The following is a 17,245-nucleotide window of genomic DNA, read 5'->3' as shown; positions in this document are numbered from 1 at the left end:
ACACAGGAGAAGAACACCATCTAAGGTCAGAATTAAAGTCACAGACATGAGACAATCAGAACAACTCTGTGCATGTTTATTCTGATTAAATGGTTGATTTATGTAAAGGCACGTCATTTTTGGATTATTTATTTGTTATGTAGAAGTTGTATGTTCTAATCAAGATGATTTACATTCACATTTGCACATGCAAACACAGAGGTTACCTTCAAAGTTCAGAGGGGTCAAATAACTGCGACGTCCCACTGAACTGGGAGCAAAGCCGACCGTCTTTCATGTGAAATCCTGCAAGCTTTCAAAGTGAATTCTCCTCTGCCTCTGTTGCTCTTTCCCTCTTCCCTCTGTGTGTAACCGTGAATACAGTGCGCACTTAAACAGCACTCGCACCTCAGTTAGTCATAGCGCAAATAGCTGCCGCCATGGGAGATTAGCACGGCTGTCTTTAGATGACCCAAAGGTCATCGCTAAGGTGACGGATGCCCCCAGTGACAAGTCCTTGTTAAGGGAGAGTTTTCTCAGAGCAGATGTTCATGAGCATTTCCTGTCTCTGTGCGACTGTAAACGCCAGGCCCCTCACTGTGTACATATTCCCCCCCCGACTGTAATCACTGGCCAAATATGGACCGGACTTGACCACATTTTGTGACACATAAAGGAAGTTGTTTTAACAGTAGCCAAAGTGGTGTTTGCAAAATAATGTACAAAGATGATCTTCATGCGTCAACTGACCTTTCAAATGCTTTTTCCAGCAGCTGTCTGATATTTATCGAGGGACATCACCAGTTACCTAATACTGTGAAAAATGTTTTCACCTCTGACCTCATCCATTTATCCCAATTTCCATGTTCTCCTCTCCAGCACGGCCAAGTTTCGTGATCCAGCCCCTGAGCACCGAGGTGCTGGTGGGAGAGAGCGTTACTCTGGAGTGCAGCGCCACAGGCCAGCCACAGCCTCGGATCTCCTGGACAAAGGGCGACCGCACGCCTCTGCCCAGTGACTCTCGCATCAACATAACCCCCTCTGGAGGGCTTTATATCCAGCAGGTGGTCCAAGCTGACGCGGGACAGTATACCTGTTTTGCGTCCAATAATATCGATACCATACATGCAACAGCTTTTATCATTGTACAAGGTAGGCATCAGATAGACTGCTGATAGAAATTAATTAATTCCATTACTAACAGGGTTTTTTGAGCTGTAGAATTCACATTTGAAACTGGACATTTTTGACCTATTTGAAAGCATCTCACATTACTATAGCTGTGTAGCATTTGCTTCCTTCTGTCTAGAGAGAATCAGCATGGTGTGATCTCATTTGGCAATTATTCGAAAAATAATTGACATTTGTTTACATGTAAACACTACAGTTTTAATTAATGTACTTAATAACAAGGCAACAGATTTAATGTGTTTTAATTGTCACTGTTGTGATTATCCTCAGATACCACAGTATAGTCTTGCCTTAAATCTTCCACTTGCATTTGTAATTGTTCCAGATGCCAAAGATGTTTACATTTGTTATCGTGTCACCCATCTGATTATTTATTCAGAACATTTTATGCTGCTTGCCTCACCAGCTTTATTTCTCTCTAATCAGCTTATTTCTCCTCTGCTGTAATATTCCCCCTAAACAAGTCATGCAGCCAGATCTCCCTTGTTTATTTGCTTCTTCCCACAGCCGTCCCACAGTTTACAGTCACGCCGCAGGACCAGTCGGTTCTGGAGGGTCACACGGTGGACTTCCCTTGCGAGGCGAGCGGCCACCCGCAGCCGGTGATCGCCTGGACGAGAGGGGGCAGTCCGCTGCCCCTGGATCGTCGCCACGTGGTCCTGTCGTCAGGCACGCTGCGCATCACCCGAGTCGCAGCCCACGACGAGGGCCAGTATGAGTGTCAGGCAGTGAGCCCTGTGGGGACTGTGCAGACTGCTGTGCAGCTCAGCATCCAGCAGAGAGGTGAGGGTGTAAATATCTGCACGCGGTCATACTGATGGGTGTAAAGGGACTTGACAGACAGTTTGCCTAATGAATTGAACATTAGATTAGACCTTGACAGATTCCAATCAATAGCTAGTAAAGGTCCTGCATAGTAGGACTAGCTGCGTGTGGCTGCTATACGGCTCTCTACAAACACGGTTATGTTTGTGGAGCAGGGGAGTGTTAGGTGGTAAAATGTTAATTGGAGGGGAGTGGCGCCCGTACCCCTCGTTCACAGCTAATTTGTCTTTTACACGCGCGAGTCGGCTATTAAATGGTTACAATGCACGTATACACTGAAGGACATGCAGCTGGTTCGTGCGCGCGCGTCTCTGTGTTTTCTGTCACTGTGTGGGCATATATGTGTGTGTTATTGTCTACCTATGGATGCGGGATATAATATCGGTTAAGAAGTTCATTTCTGATGGTTAAGATAAAGGGTTTGGGAATGCATTATGTCAACAAGTGTCCTCGCAACTACGGAAGGACTGTGTGTGTGTGTGTGTTTGTGCGTGCACACAACTAAAATTACAGGCTTGGCTAAGCACAGGAAAGCATGGCAGTCTGTAATCCTGAAATGACACCATGTTTTTCCATGTAGTAATGGCTGTTAACATGGCACAAAGTACACGTTGCATAATGGCCCCACACTGTCTAAGTCCCATCTAAGCCGACAGCCATGCCGGCTTGCATAGTGCGATGGCTGCCTTTATGCTACGTAAGTAAGAGCGCTCTGCAGATTAAGACATTAGAAGAAAGTGAGAGCATGGGTTAAACACAACAGGATGTAATTTATATGGTCACCATTCCACAGACATTTCTGCACGACTGTAATTTGATAAAGTCTTTTGATGTTGCCGTGTTGACATACTTGTGTGACACAGAGTGGCACTGGTAGCACACTGTCTGCAGCTTTGATGCTCGCGCTCCGCACACTGCAGTGAACCCTGGGCTTCAGAAAGTTCAACTTTGATTTAAAGGCACTTAATTAGTGTGAGACTACTATGAAACTGCCTCCCTCTCCCACTTCTACATCTGGTGGGATTTTCCCATGGCCAGGTGGCTCGCTGCTGGGCTGCTGCATGGGAAACATACTGGAATTTAAAGACGGTGTGTGATGGGGGGGCAAACATCCACCCACTCCCCACCTAACGCTTCAGCTGCACACTGGTTTGGTCATCAGGCTTAAACAACACAAGGACATGATGCGTGCAGGCATGCGTGTGTGTGTGTTTGCTTGTTTTTACACCCTAATGAGGCCTCACACTTCACTGGGGACAAAAAATTGAGCAATAATCAATCATCCGACTCTTTTAAACTGAAATTTGGATTTTTAAGAAGTCATCTGCACGCTTGTGCATCTACAGTATATTGGGGACAGGTTATTTTAAGAGACTTGCTAAGGATCTGACAATCATCCCATCCATTGTTTTGTCTCCTGTGTCGTAATGGAAAACTGGCACTAAATCTGGGATACCACATGGGAGAAAAAAAAAAAAATCTTTTGTCCCCTCTGTGTCATTGACCAACAGGAGCACAGCTGAGTAGAACAGGAAGTTAAAGACAAATGTAAACATGACAAAAGAGGGATGATGGTGTTGTTGTTTTTCTTTTTTTGTCAAACTGTGGATGTTTTTAGTCTTCTCTGCTTAAGAGAGTGTTTGTTTACATTCTTGTCCGAGGAAATCAGTCGCAAGCTCTTCCTCTTCCCGTGACATGGCGTCATGTCTTAAAGATTACAAAGGGATTGTCGGTGAGCAGCAGTGTGTAGTCCGTTGTCCACAACATACTGTAGCAAGAATTTATGACTCAATATTAAACCTAATCCGCCCCAGTGACCGTAATAACAGACAATGATATATAGTAGTCTGAACCCGGCTTCATCATTTGGTTGTGATGGTTAAGGTTTGGGTGAAGGGCTCAGGAATGCATTATGTCAGTGAATGTCCCCTGCAGGAATAATGAGACCAGTGTGTGTGTTTGTGTGTGTGCTTTGACTGCATTATTCAGTCAAAGTGTAGTGAGTGATTGCAGACTTTTTTCAGTCTCTGAGCACAAATGAAAGACAGCTGTTTTTTTTTCTCTGTGTATCACATCTGCAAGGATGAGTCGCTGCTTACCCGACATATTGAAAAGGAGTCAAAAAAAAAAGTAAAAGTGACGGAAATTTGACTTCACGGTATTTTTTTTCTTCTGTTAAGTGACGTTTTAAACGCAGCATATATGCATCCATCTCTCTTTGAACTCCACTGTGGCTTTAAGCTGTTTAAAACGTTTTGCAGCCCTGTAATAGAGGGAAGAAAAATAGCCACTGCAGTGTAACACAAACACTGTGAGTGTGTGTGTACAAACTTTGAGTATGTGCAGGACAGACACAAATGCCATAATAAGTCTTATAATTTTTCTGCTATGATGGATTGCAAACTTGATTTTTGTACACCACTTGACGCACTGGTGCGTAATCATTAACACGTGTGTGTGTTTGTGTGTGTATGTTTTAACTCATTCAGTAACGCCTGTTTTCACAAATGCTCCAAGGGACCTGACGGTCGAGTCTGGTCTGGATGTCCAGATCCCCTGCAGCGCTCAGGGCCAGCCACAACCTGTCCTCACCTGGAACAAGGTTAGATGCTCAAGCTCCCGTTTGCTGAATAAGGTTACGCAGCACCTCGTCACTGCAGAGGTCATGGGTTCAGACAAGTGTTGAAATTTGGGAAAGAGAAGAAGAATGGTGCTGGGGCCAGGAAATGTGTGTGTGGTTACACGATTTGTCTTTTTTTTACATATTGAAGCAAATAATGAGAATGACCTGGGTGATTATTACTGACATAATACTTAATCACTGGTAATTTGATCCCCAACTTCTACATACTAGTTCCCAGGGCCATGACATTTCCCCTCTCCCCATTTGTTTTTCCACCAACCGTCTCTCTCCCAGGATGGAGTACAGGTGACAGAAAGTGGCAAGTTCCACATCAGCTCTGAAGGTTACCTGGAGGTGAAAGACGTGGGCACCGCTGATGCCGGTCGCTACGAGTGCGTCGCGCGCAACCCCATCGGCTACCAGGCCGCTAGCATGGTGCTCACTGTCACAGGTAAGAAAGTGGCAGGAGTGAGAAACCCTGGTCCTGAATCAGACCTGTAAGCAGAATAAGTGTTGGTCTTTCTCTGAATTGCACTATGATTAAAGGTGCATTATGTAATAAATCTAAAGCAACTGATCGTAAAATCCTCCTAATATGTCACAGAGACTCAGGAATAATGTTCATATAACAAACTGAACTCACAAACGACAAGCGTACAGCTTTTGAAATCATGTTTTGGCATGTGGCGCCACCTACCACGGTCTACCAATCATTGCAGTCAGTAGAGTCTCAGCTGCCGAGCAACCACGGGCTGCCAGTTACAGTATGTCTAAGCTACAATGGAGGAGAAAACGAAACCTAAAAGACCTCGGTATTTTGAATTTGAGTGTAGTAACTGTTTTTGTCCACATTCTTACATATGGTGCCTTTAATAATGCCCAAAATCCAGCCCTCTGTAACTTTAACCCCAAATTAATCATAAATAAACATACACCTTTATGTATCATATTACATCATTATTGATCACAACATGTTAAAAATACAATATTGAGAGAAATTAGGGTAAGAAGAGGAATACATTTTCAGTGAGCTTCAGAGAAGTTGCATGTAGTAGTCTAAATAAGTTTGAGTGACAGTTAGATGGAAGTTATGGAAAAGTTGTCAGATGTACTCTTAATAAATAATTTAAAAAAAATGAATATTTTGTTTGACCAATGACATTTTAGATGGATCTGGACAAAATAAACCAACTGACCAGTCAGATAAGTGATTACATCCGAAGAAGCATCACTATCAAACAGCATGTTCCATACTAATGAGATCCATGGCTACTTGGATTGCATTGTATGTATTGTAAAGCATCAGAAGTATCAGAAAAGAGTGATTAATGTTATATATTGTCACATTAGTGCACACACAGACGGAGAAGCCTTTCTCTGTTGTTCCTCTTGGTCCAAGTCGGTCAGTCGTTTAGTCACACTCTGCTGCTATGCGCTCAGATTCCTATCAGCTCTTCCCTGTGTGAGTTGATGTTTCCTGCTGAGATTTTTCCTCAGGTTTCCGACCACAGCGTTCCGCTGCTAAACCATAAGCTGCATCAGTGTGCTAAGTAGTTATTGGACTCGCTTGCTTCTTTCACGTCACCGTTTCACTGTTTTCAGTGGCACACACCGAAACGAAGACGGGTGCCAGAAATGTGTTCACTCCAGCTCCGGGAGGGAAGCTGCAAGTCACTTACAGTATTCAGCTGGAAATAAGGAACATTAGTCAAGTTTTATATAATAACCAGCGGATTCCGAACCTCATATGTATAAATATTGGCTACTACTACCCAAAACATTGGTTAATTTCTCTGTCTGTCTTTGTGTGCACAGTTCCTGCAGTCAGCAGAGAGGGAGACACCTTCGTGAGCACATCCATAGAGCAGGCCATCCGCACCGTGGACAGCGCCATCGAGTCCACAAGGAGACGTCTCTTTGATGGGTAAGATGTGAGAAAAACGCACTGAAATTTGTGCATATTATAACATTTCTCACTATTTGTACAGCCGTTTCTGTGAGGCTGTGGTTGTACCATCAAATGCTATTAGTCGAGTACTATTCTGAATAGATATACCAGACATTTTCAAGAGATATGAATCAAATTGTCATTCTCCGTGCATAGGTAATTTAATACATCTTAAGTAAAAGGTTGGGAATAAAAGAAGCAGTTGGAAACGTTGCAAATGTCTGACGTCTGGCTGGTCTTCAATCTCTCTTCTACTCATCGCTTTTCCTGCAGCGTTCTTCTATGAAATGTGCTGTTTTTAGTGACTTAACCGAGTTTTCTTTCTCCGTCTTCCCTCTGTTCTGTCGCTTTCTCACCCCTTCTCTCACAGCAAGGCTCCTGCAACTCTCTCTCTCTCATGCTTCCATGTCTTGCTAGTCTTCAAACATAATAGAATATCAGTGAGGTCCTATTTCTTGTACTGAGAGGAGCTAACTGTGCACATATATCTTAATAACTTAAGAATCTATGGCCAAAGATTGCTGCAACAACAGTAGTTTATTAGAATCACCACCTCATGGTTCTAAACCTCTGTCAACCAAATCAGGGTGTGGAAAATATTTTCTCCTTTTCTTTTTTTTTCTTTTTAATTATTGTGTTAAATAATGGCTGGAAAAACGTTTTATGTCAAAGTGAAGTTAACTTTTTGGGGGGGATTTTATCCTGCTGGACGTTCCTGTGAAATGTTGTCATAATTCGTGGCAAAATCAAAAAATAAAGCCCAGATGCCCCAGTGTCGGTGACAGCCATGGCCCGAAGGCATTTTTGTTCTCGGATTCCATTGCAAAAACCGACGCGAAACTCGATTTGGATGGCCAAAGGTCAGGGTTTAGGATGTAGTCACAAAAAATATGTAAATTGGATTCTTAAAATTGTCAGAGGAAGCAAAAATAGTTTACATATGACATATTTTACATACTAATGTACATGTTCACTGTCAACTTTAAGTAAAATACCACTTACTATTCAGTTTTCACTCAAATTAGGGGTTTTAATTACAAATACAGAGGTTTGTATTCATGCATATACTGTGGTATCTTACTATCCAATGTCTGCCATTGTGCACTGATCATTTGCAGCCTTTACTTATTATTATGATGATGTAAAAACTGACTGCACAAAAGGAAACGGCATTACTCCATATCCAAAACAATGAAGAGAATGATGTGCACCCACTTGTTTCCATGCAGGGGGGCTCAGTATGACCCAAAACAATATGCCACCAGCTCTGTGGAAAAGTATCCGTGAACCACTGGGGACACATACGTTGTCTGTTGCCTCTTAAATTACCGTAAATAAGTGTACAACTGTACAAGTACTGTTCAGACATGTGTTTTTTGCTAAGTCACTAAACGACATGCATCTTCGATAGCGACCGTAACTGAGCAGATGAAAAGGGACCAGCCTGCGAGCCTTCAACGACATTATGTCATCGCTCCGATTGCATCCAGATGCACATGCTTATGGCGACGGAGTTAAAGTACAAATAAGCTTGTCTCACATTAACGAGGTGCATGACTTGCATGTTCCAAATGTGACGCAGAGCCTTCAGGGAAAGAGCTGCTGCTAATATCGCTCTGAGTTTCAGAGATCACGGCTCAACAATGCACACAATGGTTGCAACTTTCAGATTTCAGATCAGAATTCTGCGCTGCCTCAGGGTGCAGCTCCAGCAGCCGCTGAGTCAGATAATTATTCTGACAGCTGCAGTCAGTAACTGAGCCTGGTTATTATCAGCTTTTCATTATCATTTACCTCCTTTTATTGTTGTGTTAACTCAATCATTGTTTGGGATGATAAAGAAAAGTCCCTGTTTATCCAGTGAAGTTTCCATTACACCCTGTCACTGTAATAGATGGAGGTGGTTTCAATATAGCGCGTAAGTGTTTCCATCCTGTCGAATGATGTGGGTTTGCGTTTGTGTTTGTCTTGGCGCGCACGCTCGCGCGCTCGGTTCACAATCACACGCACGCACGCACACGGTGGAAACCTAAATTAAAATGAGGGGATTTCCATCTCTCTTTCATGACAGTGACAGAATAAAAAAGGCAGACTGCTCCTTGGCTGAGGGCACCAGTGTCATTGAACATCATTTGTAATTAACGTAAAACCGCGAAACGTGCCGACACAGAAGCAAAGCTACTGTCGCTCGTTCCTCTGATCACAAATCACACGAGCTGCGTTGTTGTGAAGTTTCACACGGTTCGAATGTGGTCCATTGACGGAAGAAGCTTTTCATTAAAGAAACCAAGTGTGTGTTTTTAAAGGTCCCATATTATGCAAAATCAACGTTTTAATCATTTAAATCATTATATTTGGGACTCTGGAAGCCCTACCAGTCGCCAAAGTCATGTTTTGGTGGTCCTCCTCAGTCTAAGTACAGGATAAAATGTTGATCGGTGTTTCTCAATCTCTGGATATGATGATGCTCTCAAAAAACTTGTCTTGTCCTCAAACCAAAATGATTCAATTTGAGTGATTTCTTTGTTAAATGGAGCGAAGAAACCAGAAAATATTCACGTCAGAAGCTAAAAAATAATTGAAAAAACACTAAAGCCGATTAAACCGATTAAAGCTATAATGCTGGATTACATATTGCATTATGTAATAATATATTTCATATACTTTATATATTATATGCACCTTCTTTGTCTGGACTGCTGTGGCTTAGTGGTCAATCATTACAAGTGGAAGGTCAGGGGTTCAATGCCCGTTTACCATTAATTATACAGTATTTGAAGTGTATTGCTGTTGCACCAGAAATCCAATCTGAATTTAAAACTTTACCTTTTTTTTTTTTTATTCAAATTATGTCACATAACAGGTTTATTTTCCAAAATGACACCATCTGAATGGGCCTCCAAATGAAGTATTTGTTTTTCAGTGTGGGCTGAGCAGTAGAACATCTGTGGATCTGGCAATTTACCTTTAATTCCAACTCTGCGTGAGTTTTAAAAAAAAAAAAACAAGGTGAATCACTTGGGGTGGTGCTGCAGCCGTCCAGTGCTTTTCAAGGGTGGATTGGAAAAGAGGAAGAACACAGACTTAGCTGTAGGCTTACATTGGAGGAGTGATAGACCACTATAATATGTTTGTGCTTGTTCTGGGCTTCTCCTTCTTTTGAACTCGCTGACCCGCTGTAGCAGCAGCAAAGACATTTTCTGGGAAGTGTCAGGGAAATCTCTGCCTGCTGTTGCTGCCTTCAACAATAACAGAAAATAAAAGCTGCCATGAAGGATGTGGTCTGAACGTGCAACTGTTTTCTTTGTATTTGTCTTCCTTTCACCAGTTCTTTACTCCTACATTTACTCACTCCTTTTTTTTTTCCTTGTACACCATTTACATTGTCCCTTCTCCTTCATCACTCTTTCCCCTCCTCCCTATCTCTCATCCATCCAGTCAGCCTCGTACCCCAGGGGAGTTGCTGGCTCTTTTCCGGTATCCTCGTGACCCCTACACGGTGGAGCGGGCACGTGCAGGAGAGATCTTCGAGCAAACTCTCCTGCTCATCCAAAACCACGTCAACCAGGGTCTCACGGTCGACACCAACGGCACCGGTGAGACTGATAGTTTCTGTGCTATTTGTGTTTAAAGTTGTCCCATCTGTCACTTTTGGCATTTTGCCTTTGTTTTTGAGAGCTGACGGGAAGCATGAAGATGAGAGAGCTGAAATGTTTAAATGGCACAGTGTGGGATCTAATAATCGGGCTTTAATAAACACAGGGTGTGTCTTTTTATTTTCTTTTTTACACAAATTACCGTGAGCAAAACTCCATGCTCTGTTGGAAGTTTTGTCAATTAACGATATGATGCAGCATTATTTGTATGCTGCACATGTTTGTCTGAAAACATGCTCTGCCAAGCAATACTATCAGACGTGACTGGGGGAGTATTGTTACGGATTCACTGGCAGCACTTGTGGCATCTCACTTTTCTAGCACATGTTTACTTTTGCCTTTGTCTGATCTAGAAAACCAGAATAATATCATATTTAGAATATAATTCATGTAATAAATCATGTAAACATCACGATAGAAATAATATTTTATTCACAATAAGGATTTTTGTGTTCTTAATATAGACTGTTTTTGTTTGGTAAGCTAATAGCACTGACCTTTTAAAACAGTATGTTTGAAGTGCCTCCAGGATTACATATTCATTACATTGGTCACCATGCAGTATTATTAATGTAGCATGACCTCGCTGAAGGAAGGTGTTTTATTTTGGAAGGCCTCTGATAGCTGAATGCTCCATAGATGCTTTGCGTCAGGGCGTGAACGACCTCCGCGGGCCCCCTGGGAGTCGGCTCTCAAGTTTACTGCCGTCGCAGGGTGGAGTGTTTGGCACACCGTCGCTGTTGTTGGTACTGTATTCACAGCGATGGGAGTAACCCGCTGGAAGGGCTTATTGCTTGGCGGAAATTGTTAGTAGGTGTTCAAACATTTTGAAAGAGGCAGTCGAGACACCCTGATTTCATCTCGTTTACTGCGTGGACTTAAGTTGCTCCCTGAAAATGATGTGTGAAATTTCCGATATGCATAGAAGGCTGTAGTCTTAAACACAAGTTTCCCTCATTAAAGGGGTAGTTCAGCTATTCTGACTTGGAACTGAAGCAAATTTAACGTCCAGAGATAAAATCGGTCATTTTACATCACGGCACACAGGAGCAAGTCAAATATGTTAGTCTGTTACTGTTTTACGTAACGAATGAGGCAGCAGTAATAGCAGCTCCATTATCCCCACAGGCAAAAAACACAGATTTTCTTTATCGATGTTACTATAGGAGGTTAAGCGGGATATACAAACTTAATTTTTTAGTCACACTGGAAACCATGTTTCAGTGTGTTAACTTAAAGGTGCATTTTGTAATAAATCTAAAGCAACTGGCCATAAAATCCTCCTAATATGTCACAGACTCAGGAATAATGTTCATATTACAAACTGAACTCACCAACAACAACAGTACAGACAAAATATTTGCATTAAAAAAAACATTTTGCAGACTGCAAATCATGTTTATGTTTTGAAATCATGTTTTGGCATGTGGCGCCACCTACCGCCATCTACCAATCATTGCAGTCAGTAGAGTCTCAGCTGCCGAGCAACCACGGGTTGCCAGTTACGTCTGAAAACGAAACCTAAAAGACCTCAGTATTTTGAATTTGAATGTAGTAACCGTTTTTGGCCACATTCTTATGGCACCTTTAATTATAACAGCTTTTATATTCATTTTGTTTTAATAGTATTTGACTGTTAGCTATTGTGGCTAGAAATTTTGCTTTTAATTTTTACAGACGGATAATAGGTTTCTGACCCCTTTAATGGTAGATCTGATGGGAGAATGTGTATTTGCGTGGGCTTTAAGACAGAGTCAGTGATGCTGCTGCAATAAAATGCAGAAAGACTGAGTGACACATGATGTGAATTTATGACTATATTTTGAAAGATAAATAACGATTCAATTAAAGTAGTTTTTTTACAGATACGATGCAAAAAATACAGTGCAGGCAAAATAAAACTGTTATTCTAATTGTAGTGTTTCCATCTGCATCATTCTTATCCGATAAGATGTAAGCAGACTGAAGAATAGGAAGGTTGATGGTCAAATCCCCAAATCTGAATCTTTTTGGACAGTTTATGCAAAAATAATAAGTAAATGTGCTAAATTAAGTGCAATAATAAGTAATAAAATAAAATAAAACACTCAAAATAACAATAATATGGAGCTTTACACTCATCATTCAACACATCATTAACATTAACCGTTGATTCGTTACATGTACAGTATAAACAGGAAATTGTGTGCATATGTGTTTGGTTTTTACAAAAGTCTTGCACATCATACATAATATTCATTGTGAATTCACTCGGTCCTCCCTTCCCATTTCCCGAACAAAGTCTCATGCAGCCAATAATTTAATTCCCTACCCAATCTATGAATTACCGTGTTATTGTGAGCAACATTTGGCTGTGTGAGCGCTCCATCTGTGTGCCATTTTCTCGTAAACATGACCCCATGGCGTACAGACGTAATGATAGAGCAGTTGACGAGGAGCCCATAAACAGTTTTATTAGCCCTGTGTCGCACCGCACAACACTAACCTGCAATCAGGATCGAGCACGGGACAAATTTTTAGGACGTTTTTTGTCCGTGCACAGATTTTCTCAATTATGCCTGAATGAGATCGGGAGAGCATGAGTTAATTTGGGTGTTTTTACGCACGAGCATCTGTCTTTGTTTGCAGCCAAATATTTATGGAAAAATCCGGAGCGCCATATAATTCCACACAATAACGGTGCACGAACGCACTTGCTGTAATGGAAGGTTAGATTTAACTGCACAAAGGTCAAACAGGCTTTGTGTAGAGTCTGCAGTCGTGCTGCTTTGAAGTTGTTGTTTTTGTTTGCCACCATCAAAGTATATTATATACATTATAGATCGATGCAGGAAACAATAGGAGGAAGGAGTCGCATGTTGTCAAGTCAGGAAAAATAAAGGCGAAAAGAAAAAAGTGTAGGAGGATGAGAGAGCTCTGTGAAGTAGGAACAAAGAGACGCAGTGTTTTCTTTTCTGATGCCAACAACAATACGTTCATTGTTGCGCCGGCCCCCAAAAACCAAGTTAACAAAGAGATTTCTGCTTGTCAGCAGGAACAACGCTGCTGTTTTTATTGTGTCCCCTCTTCATCATGGAGGGCAGTGCCGCAGTTTTCCCCTCTATTCTCACACACTGGGTTTAATGCCTAAACCTAACCTGTCCCTCAGCTTAACTTCTGCCACATTGGGGCCAAGTTTTGGTCTCCATGATGGCAACTGGTCCTGACGAGGTCAGTGTTTATGCCAGAAAAGGTCCTAAAGTACACCCACACAAGCATACAAAACCAGACACTGATGTGTACAATCATGCTGGGGGTCTTCCCCCAGCATGATTGTAAGTTTAAGGCTCACACTTAACACTTGCTCTCATGCATAACCATAACACCACACTGCTAACACATTATCTCACTCAAACACATACACACACACTCGGGCTGCACGTTGGTTCTTTCACGTATCAAAACGAGTCAGGGCAGGTTGTTAAATTCTGCCGCTCGTGGCTTCAGGACAGGAGGTTTTTTTCCAGTCGGAGTGAGTGACTGCATCTGTAAATCATTTGATACATGAATGTTAGTCATATTAACACAATATCACCGCAATCTTACTGGTTACTACTGCACTCTTAGAAATAAAAGTGCTAAGTAGAACCATATAAGGTACCATAACCATAACCCTTTTGGAGTGTTCCATCAAGAACCATATTAAAACCCTTTATCCAGGAAAGTGGTTTTAAATGGTTCTCTGGATCAACATGTTCTTATTGGAACCATTAGTGTTACCAAGAACCCTTAGGTTGTTGTTCAGAAGCAAATGGTTCCAGGTAGAATCTCAGCCTTTGTAGAAGGACCCATTTGGAACCCTTATTTCTAAGAGTGTAGAAATATACAATATGCCTTTTGAATATACATAATTAAAATATTTATTTAAAAAAATGTAGTAGAAAACAAGTATGCCTTTTAAACATGTATCCTTTCAATGTGCCATTCCACAGCATTTCGCTACAATGACCTGGTGTCCCCCCACTTTCTGGAAGTGATTGCCAATCTCTCCGGCTGCACCGCTCACCGCCGATTCAACAACTGCTCGGACATTTGCTTCCACCAGAAGTACCGCAGCCACGACGGAACTTGTAACAACCTCCAGCACCCGATGTGGGGCGCTTCCCTCACTGCCTTCGAGCGACTCCTGAAGTCTGTCTACGACAACGGCTTCAATCTGCCGCGGGGCGCCAACGAGCTGCCGCACAACGGATACAGGTTGCCGCTGCCGAGGCTCGTGTCCACCACAATGATCGGCTCAGAGACCATCACTCCTGATGACCGCTACACCCACATGCTAATGCAGTGGGGCCAGTTCCTTGACCATGACTTGGACTCGACAGTGGCTGCCCTCAGCCAGTCACGGTTCTCCGATGGCCAGCTCTGTGCCCAGGTCTGCACCAACGACCCGCCGTGTTTCCCAATCCAGTTCCCGCCCAATGACCAAAGGCAGCTACGAAGCGGTGCCCGCTGCATGTTCTTTGTCCGATCCAGTCCCGTGTGTGGTAGTGGGATGACATCTCTACTCATGAATAGTGTTTATCCAAGAGAGCAAATCAACCAACTGACATCTTTCATTGACGCGTCGAATGTTTACGGCAGTTCGCGGCATGAATCGGAGGAAATCCGGGATTTGGCCAGCCAAAGAGGTTTGCTTCGGCAAGGTATCATACAGCGTACAGGCAAGCCACTGCTGCCGTTCGCCACTGGACCGCCGACGGAGTGTATGAGGGACGAGAACGAGAGCCCAATCCCATGTTTCCTCGCGGGAGACCACCGTGCAAATGAGCAGCTTGGTTTGACAGCCATGCACACGGTGTGGTTCAGGGAACACAACCGCATAGCCACAGAGCTACTTAGGCTGAATCCCCACTGGGACGGGGACACCATCTACCATGAGGCAAGGAAGATAGTCGGGGCCCAGATGCAGCACATCACCTACAGTCACTGGTTGCCAAAGGTAACAGCGATCAACTGAAATCTAAAGTTCCTTTTGCTATTTCTCTTTTTAGACCTCTGTTTTTGAGTTCTTTCTCTCATTTTTGTTCCCATCTCTTAGATCCTGGGTGAGGCAGGCATGAAGATGATGGAGCCATACACCAGTTACAACCCCAATATTAACGCTGGCATCCTTAATGCTTTCGCTACTGCTGCTTTCCGCTTTGGACACACCCTTATCAACCCAATACTCTACAGGCTAGATGAGGATTTCCAGCCCATTCCCCAAGGACACATCTCTCTACACCGCGCTTTCTTCTCCCCGTTCCGCATTGTGAACGAGGGTGGCATTGACCCGCTGCTCCGCGGGCTCTTTGGCGTCGCCGGTAAAATGCGCGTCACCACTCAGCTGCTGAACACGGAGCTGACGGAGAGGTTATTCTCGATGGCTCACGCCGTGGCTCTGGACCTGGCCGCCATGAATATACAGAGAGGAAGAGATCATGGCATGCCGCCATACAACGATTACAGGACCTTCTGCAACCTGACCACAGCCCAGACGTTTGATGATTTGAGGAACGAGATCAAGAATCCGACTGTCAGAGAGAAATTACAGAGGTAATTATATGCTCAGGATACCATGAAAATGACTCGAGTGACAGTGAGTTAATGTCATTCTTAAGACTGGTTTATAATAGGGTTCTTATTATTATCTTAGTTTGACAGACATGAGTTACAGAAGTTTGTGCTACTTATGCTGTGTTTAGATTACGAGGCTTGAGTGACTGGTATCCAATTTTTTGGATGACCAAGTGGTCTCACAAATATGATATTTTCCTTTGTCGATGACACATGTGAGCTGATTGAGCGGCTGCATTGCAGTGTGGTTCCATAGTTTAATGTCCCCGACTTCTTTTCTGCATGGCAGGCTGTATGGCAGTCCGCTGAACGTCGATCTGTTCCCCGCCCTCATGGCCGAAGACCTGGTTCCCGGCAGCAGACTGGGGCCCACCCTCATGTGCCTGCTGGCAACCCAGTTCAAACGCCTGCGGAATGGTGACAGGTAGAGTAAGATCACAGCACGTCTCACGTCATGCACTCATTACCTGCCTGCACTTCAGCCTTCTTCATGTTTTTGTATGTATACATGTCACACACTGGACCTATAATCTTGTTTAGATTCTGGTATGAGAACCCGGGTGTGTTCACTCCGGCCCAGCTGACCCAGTTGAAGCAAGCCTCCCTGACGCGGGTCCTGTGCGACAACGGGGACAACATCACGCGCATCCAACAGGACGTCTTCAAGGTCGCTGACCTTCCCCATGGCTACGGCAGCTGTGACGACGTCCCGCAGATTGACCTGCGCATGTGGCAGGACTGCTGTGAAGGTAAGAAGAGTGTGGTTCTAGCTTTTATGACTGTTGCAGTGGTTTTTTAGTAAGATTTCCAAAAGCACAAGCAGATTTACCATCTAATCGTTTAGTATGGTTTGGTCTGGACACATAAATTATGCAGTTTTTCTACCAGGTTGCTTGCTTTTTGGATAATGAAACCACACACAAGGGCAATAATCCGAACTTTCTTTCGCCTGTCTGTTGTCTTAAACCCTATGTGGTCTTTTTTGTTCATACCATGCCATGTTTACAGGCGCAAGTTTCATTGGATTAGCGTCCGAAATGAGCGTAAATGCCCCCAAAGTTCACTGTAGCCCAGGAAGTTGCCCAGACGTCTCAGTCAGCGCCTCACACTGGTCCAGTGTCTGGGCTTCATTGTGAAATTAAAGCCATACAATATCCTCAGCCTTTTTGTTCTCCTTTGATAAGATCTTCCTCAAGGCCAGCTTGGCCTCGTAGTAATCGCGTTTTTTTGTGTTTGCAGTTTAGAACTGCGCATTAAGGCTGGACAAGCTCACTCTTTGACAGCAGTTTACTTGTCAGCGCTCAGATGGATGTGTCACTCAGTGTAGACAAATAACATCTTTAAAAGGTAACACCTCTATTTGTCAGTTTGTTGATTTGGACGAAGAAAAAAAAAGGCCTGAAGGCAGAAACCATGAAATGTCACGTT

The 17,245-nt window shown here is 43.3% G+C and overlaps 1 protein-coding gene across 1 annotated transcript in view; it reads left to right on the top strand.

The window, feature by feature from the left end:
• pxdn (peroxidasin) overlaps positions 1 to 17,245 on the top strand; it is a gene marked incomplete at its 5' end in the record, with an annotated part of 52,694 nt that overhangs the window by 27,731 nt on the left and 7,718 nt on the right. The window contains 10 exons of the mRNA XM_083908121.1: positions 859 to 1,131; positions 1,678 to 1,953; positions 4,485 to 4,597; positions 4,913 to 5,069; positions 6,434 to 6,542; positions 10,005 to 10,162; positions 14,194 to 15,200; positions 15,300 to 15,796; positions 16,107 to 16,241; positions 16,358 to 16,566. Coding sequence (XP_083764247.1) covers positions 859 to 1,131; positions 1,678 to 1,953; positions 4,485 to 4,597; positions 4,913 to 5,069; positions 6,434 to 6,542; positions 10,005 to 10,162; positions 14,194 to 15,200; positions 15,300 to 15,796; positions 16,107 to 16,241; positions 16,358 to 16,566 — 2,934 coding nt within the window. The remainder of the gene's footprint in view (positions 1 to 858; positions 1,132 to 1,677; positions 1,954 to 4,484; positions 4,598 to 4,912; positions 5,070 to 6,433; positions 6,543 to 10,004; positions 10,163 to 14,193; positions 15,201 to 15,299; positions 15,797 to 16,106; positions 16,242 to 16,357; positions 16,567 to 17,245) is intronic.

This window comes from Microchirus variegatus (assembly GCF_963457635.1).
Source record: "Microchirus variegatus genome assembly, chromosome: 21".
Classification (NCBI taxonomy): Eukaryota; Metazoa; Chordata; class Actinopteri; order Pleuronectiformes; family Soleidae; genus Microchirus; species Microchirus variegatus.
Note: the sequence above shows the minus strand (reverse complement) of the source record. Positions and strands in the feature narration are given on the sequence as shown.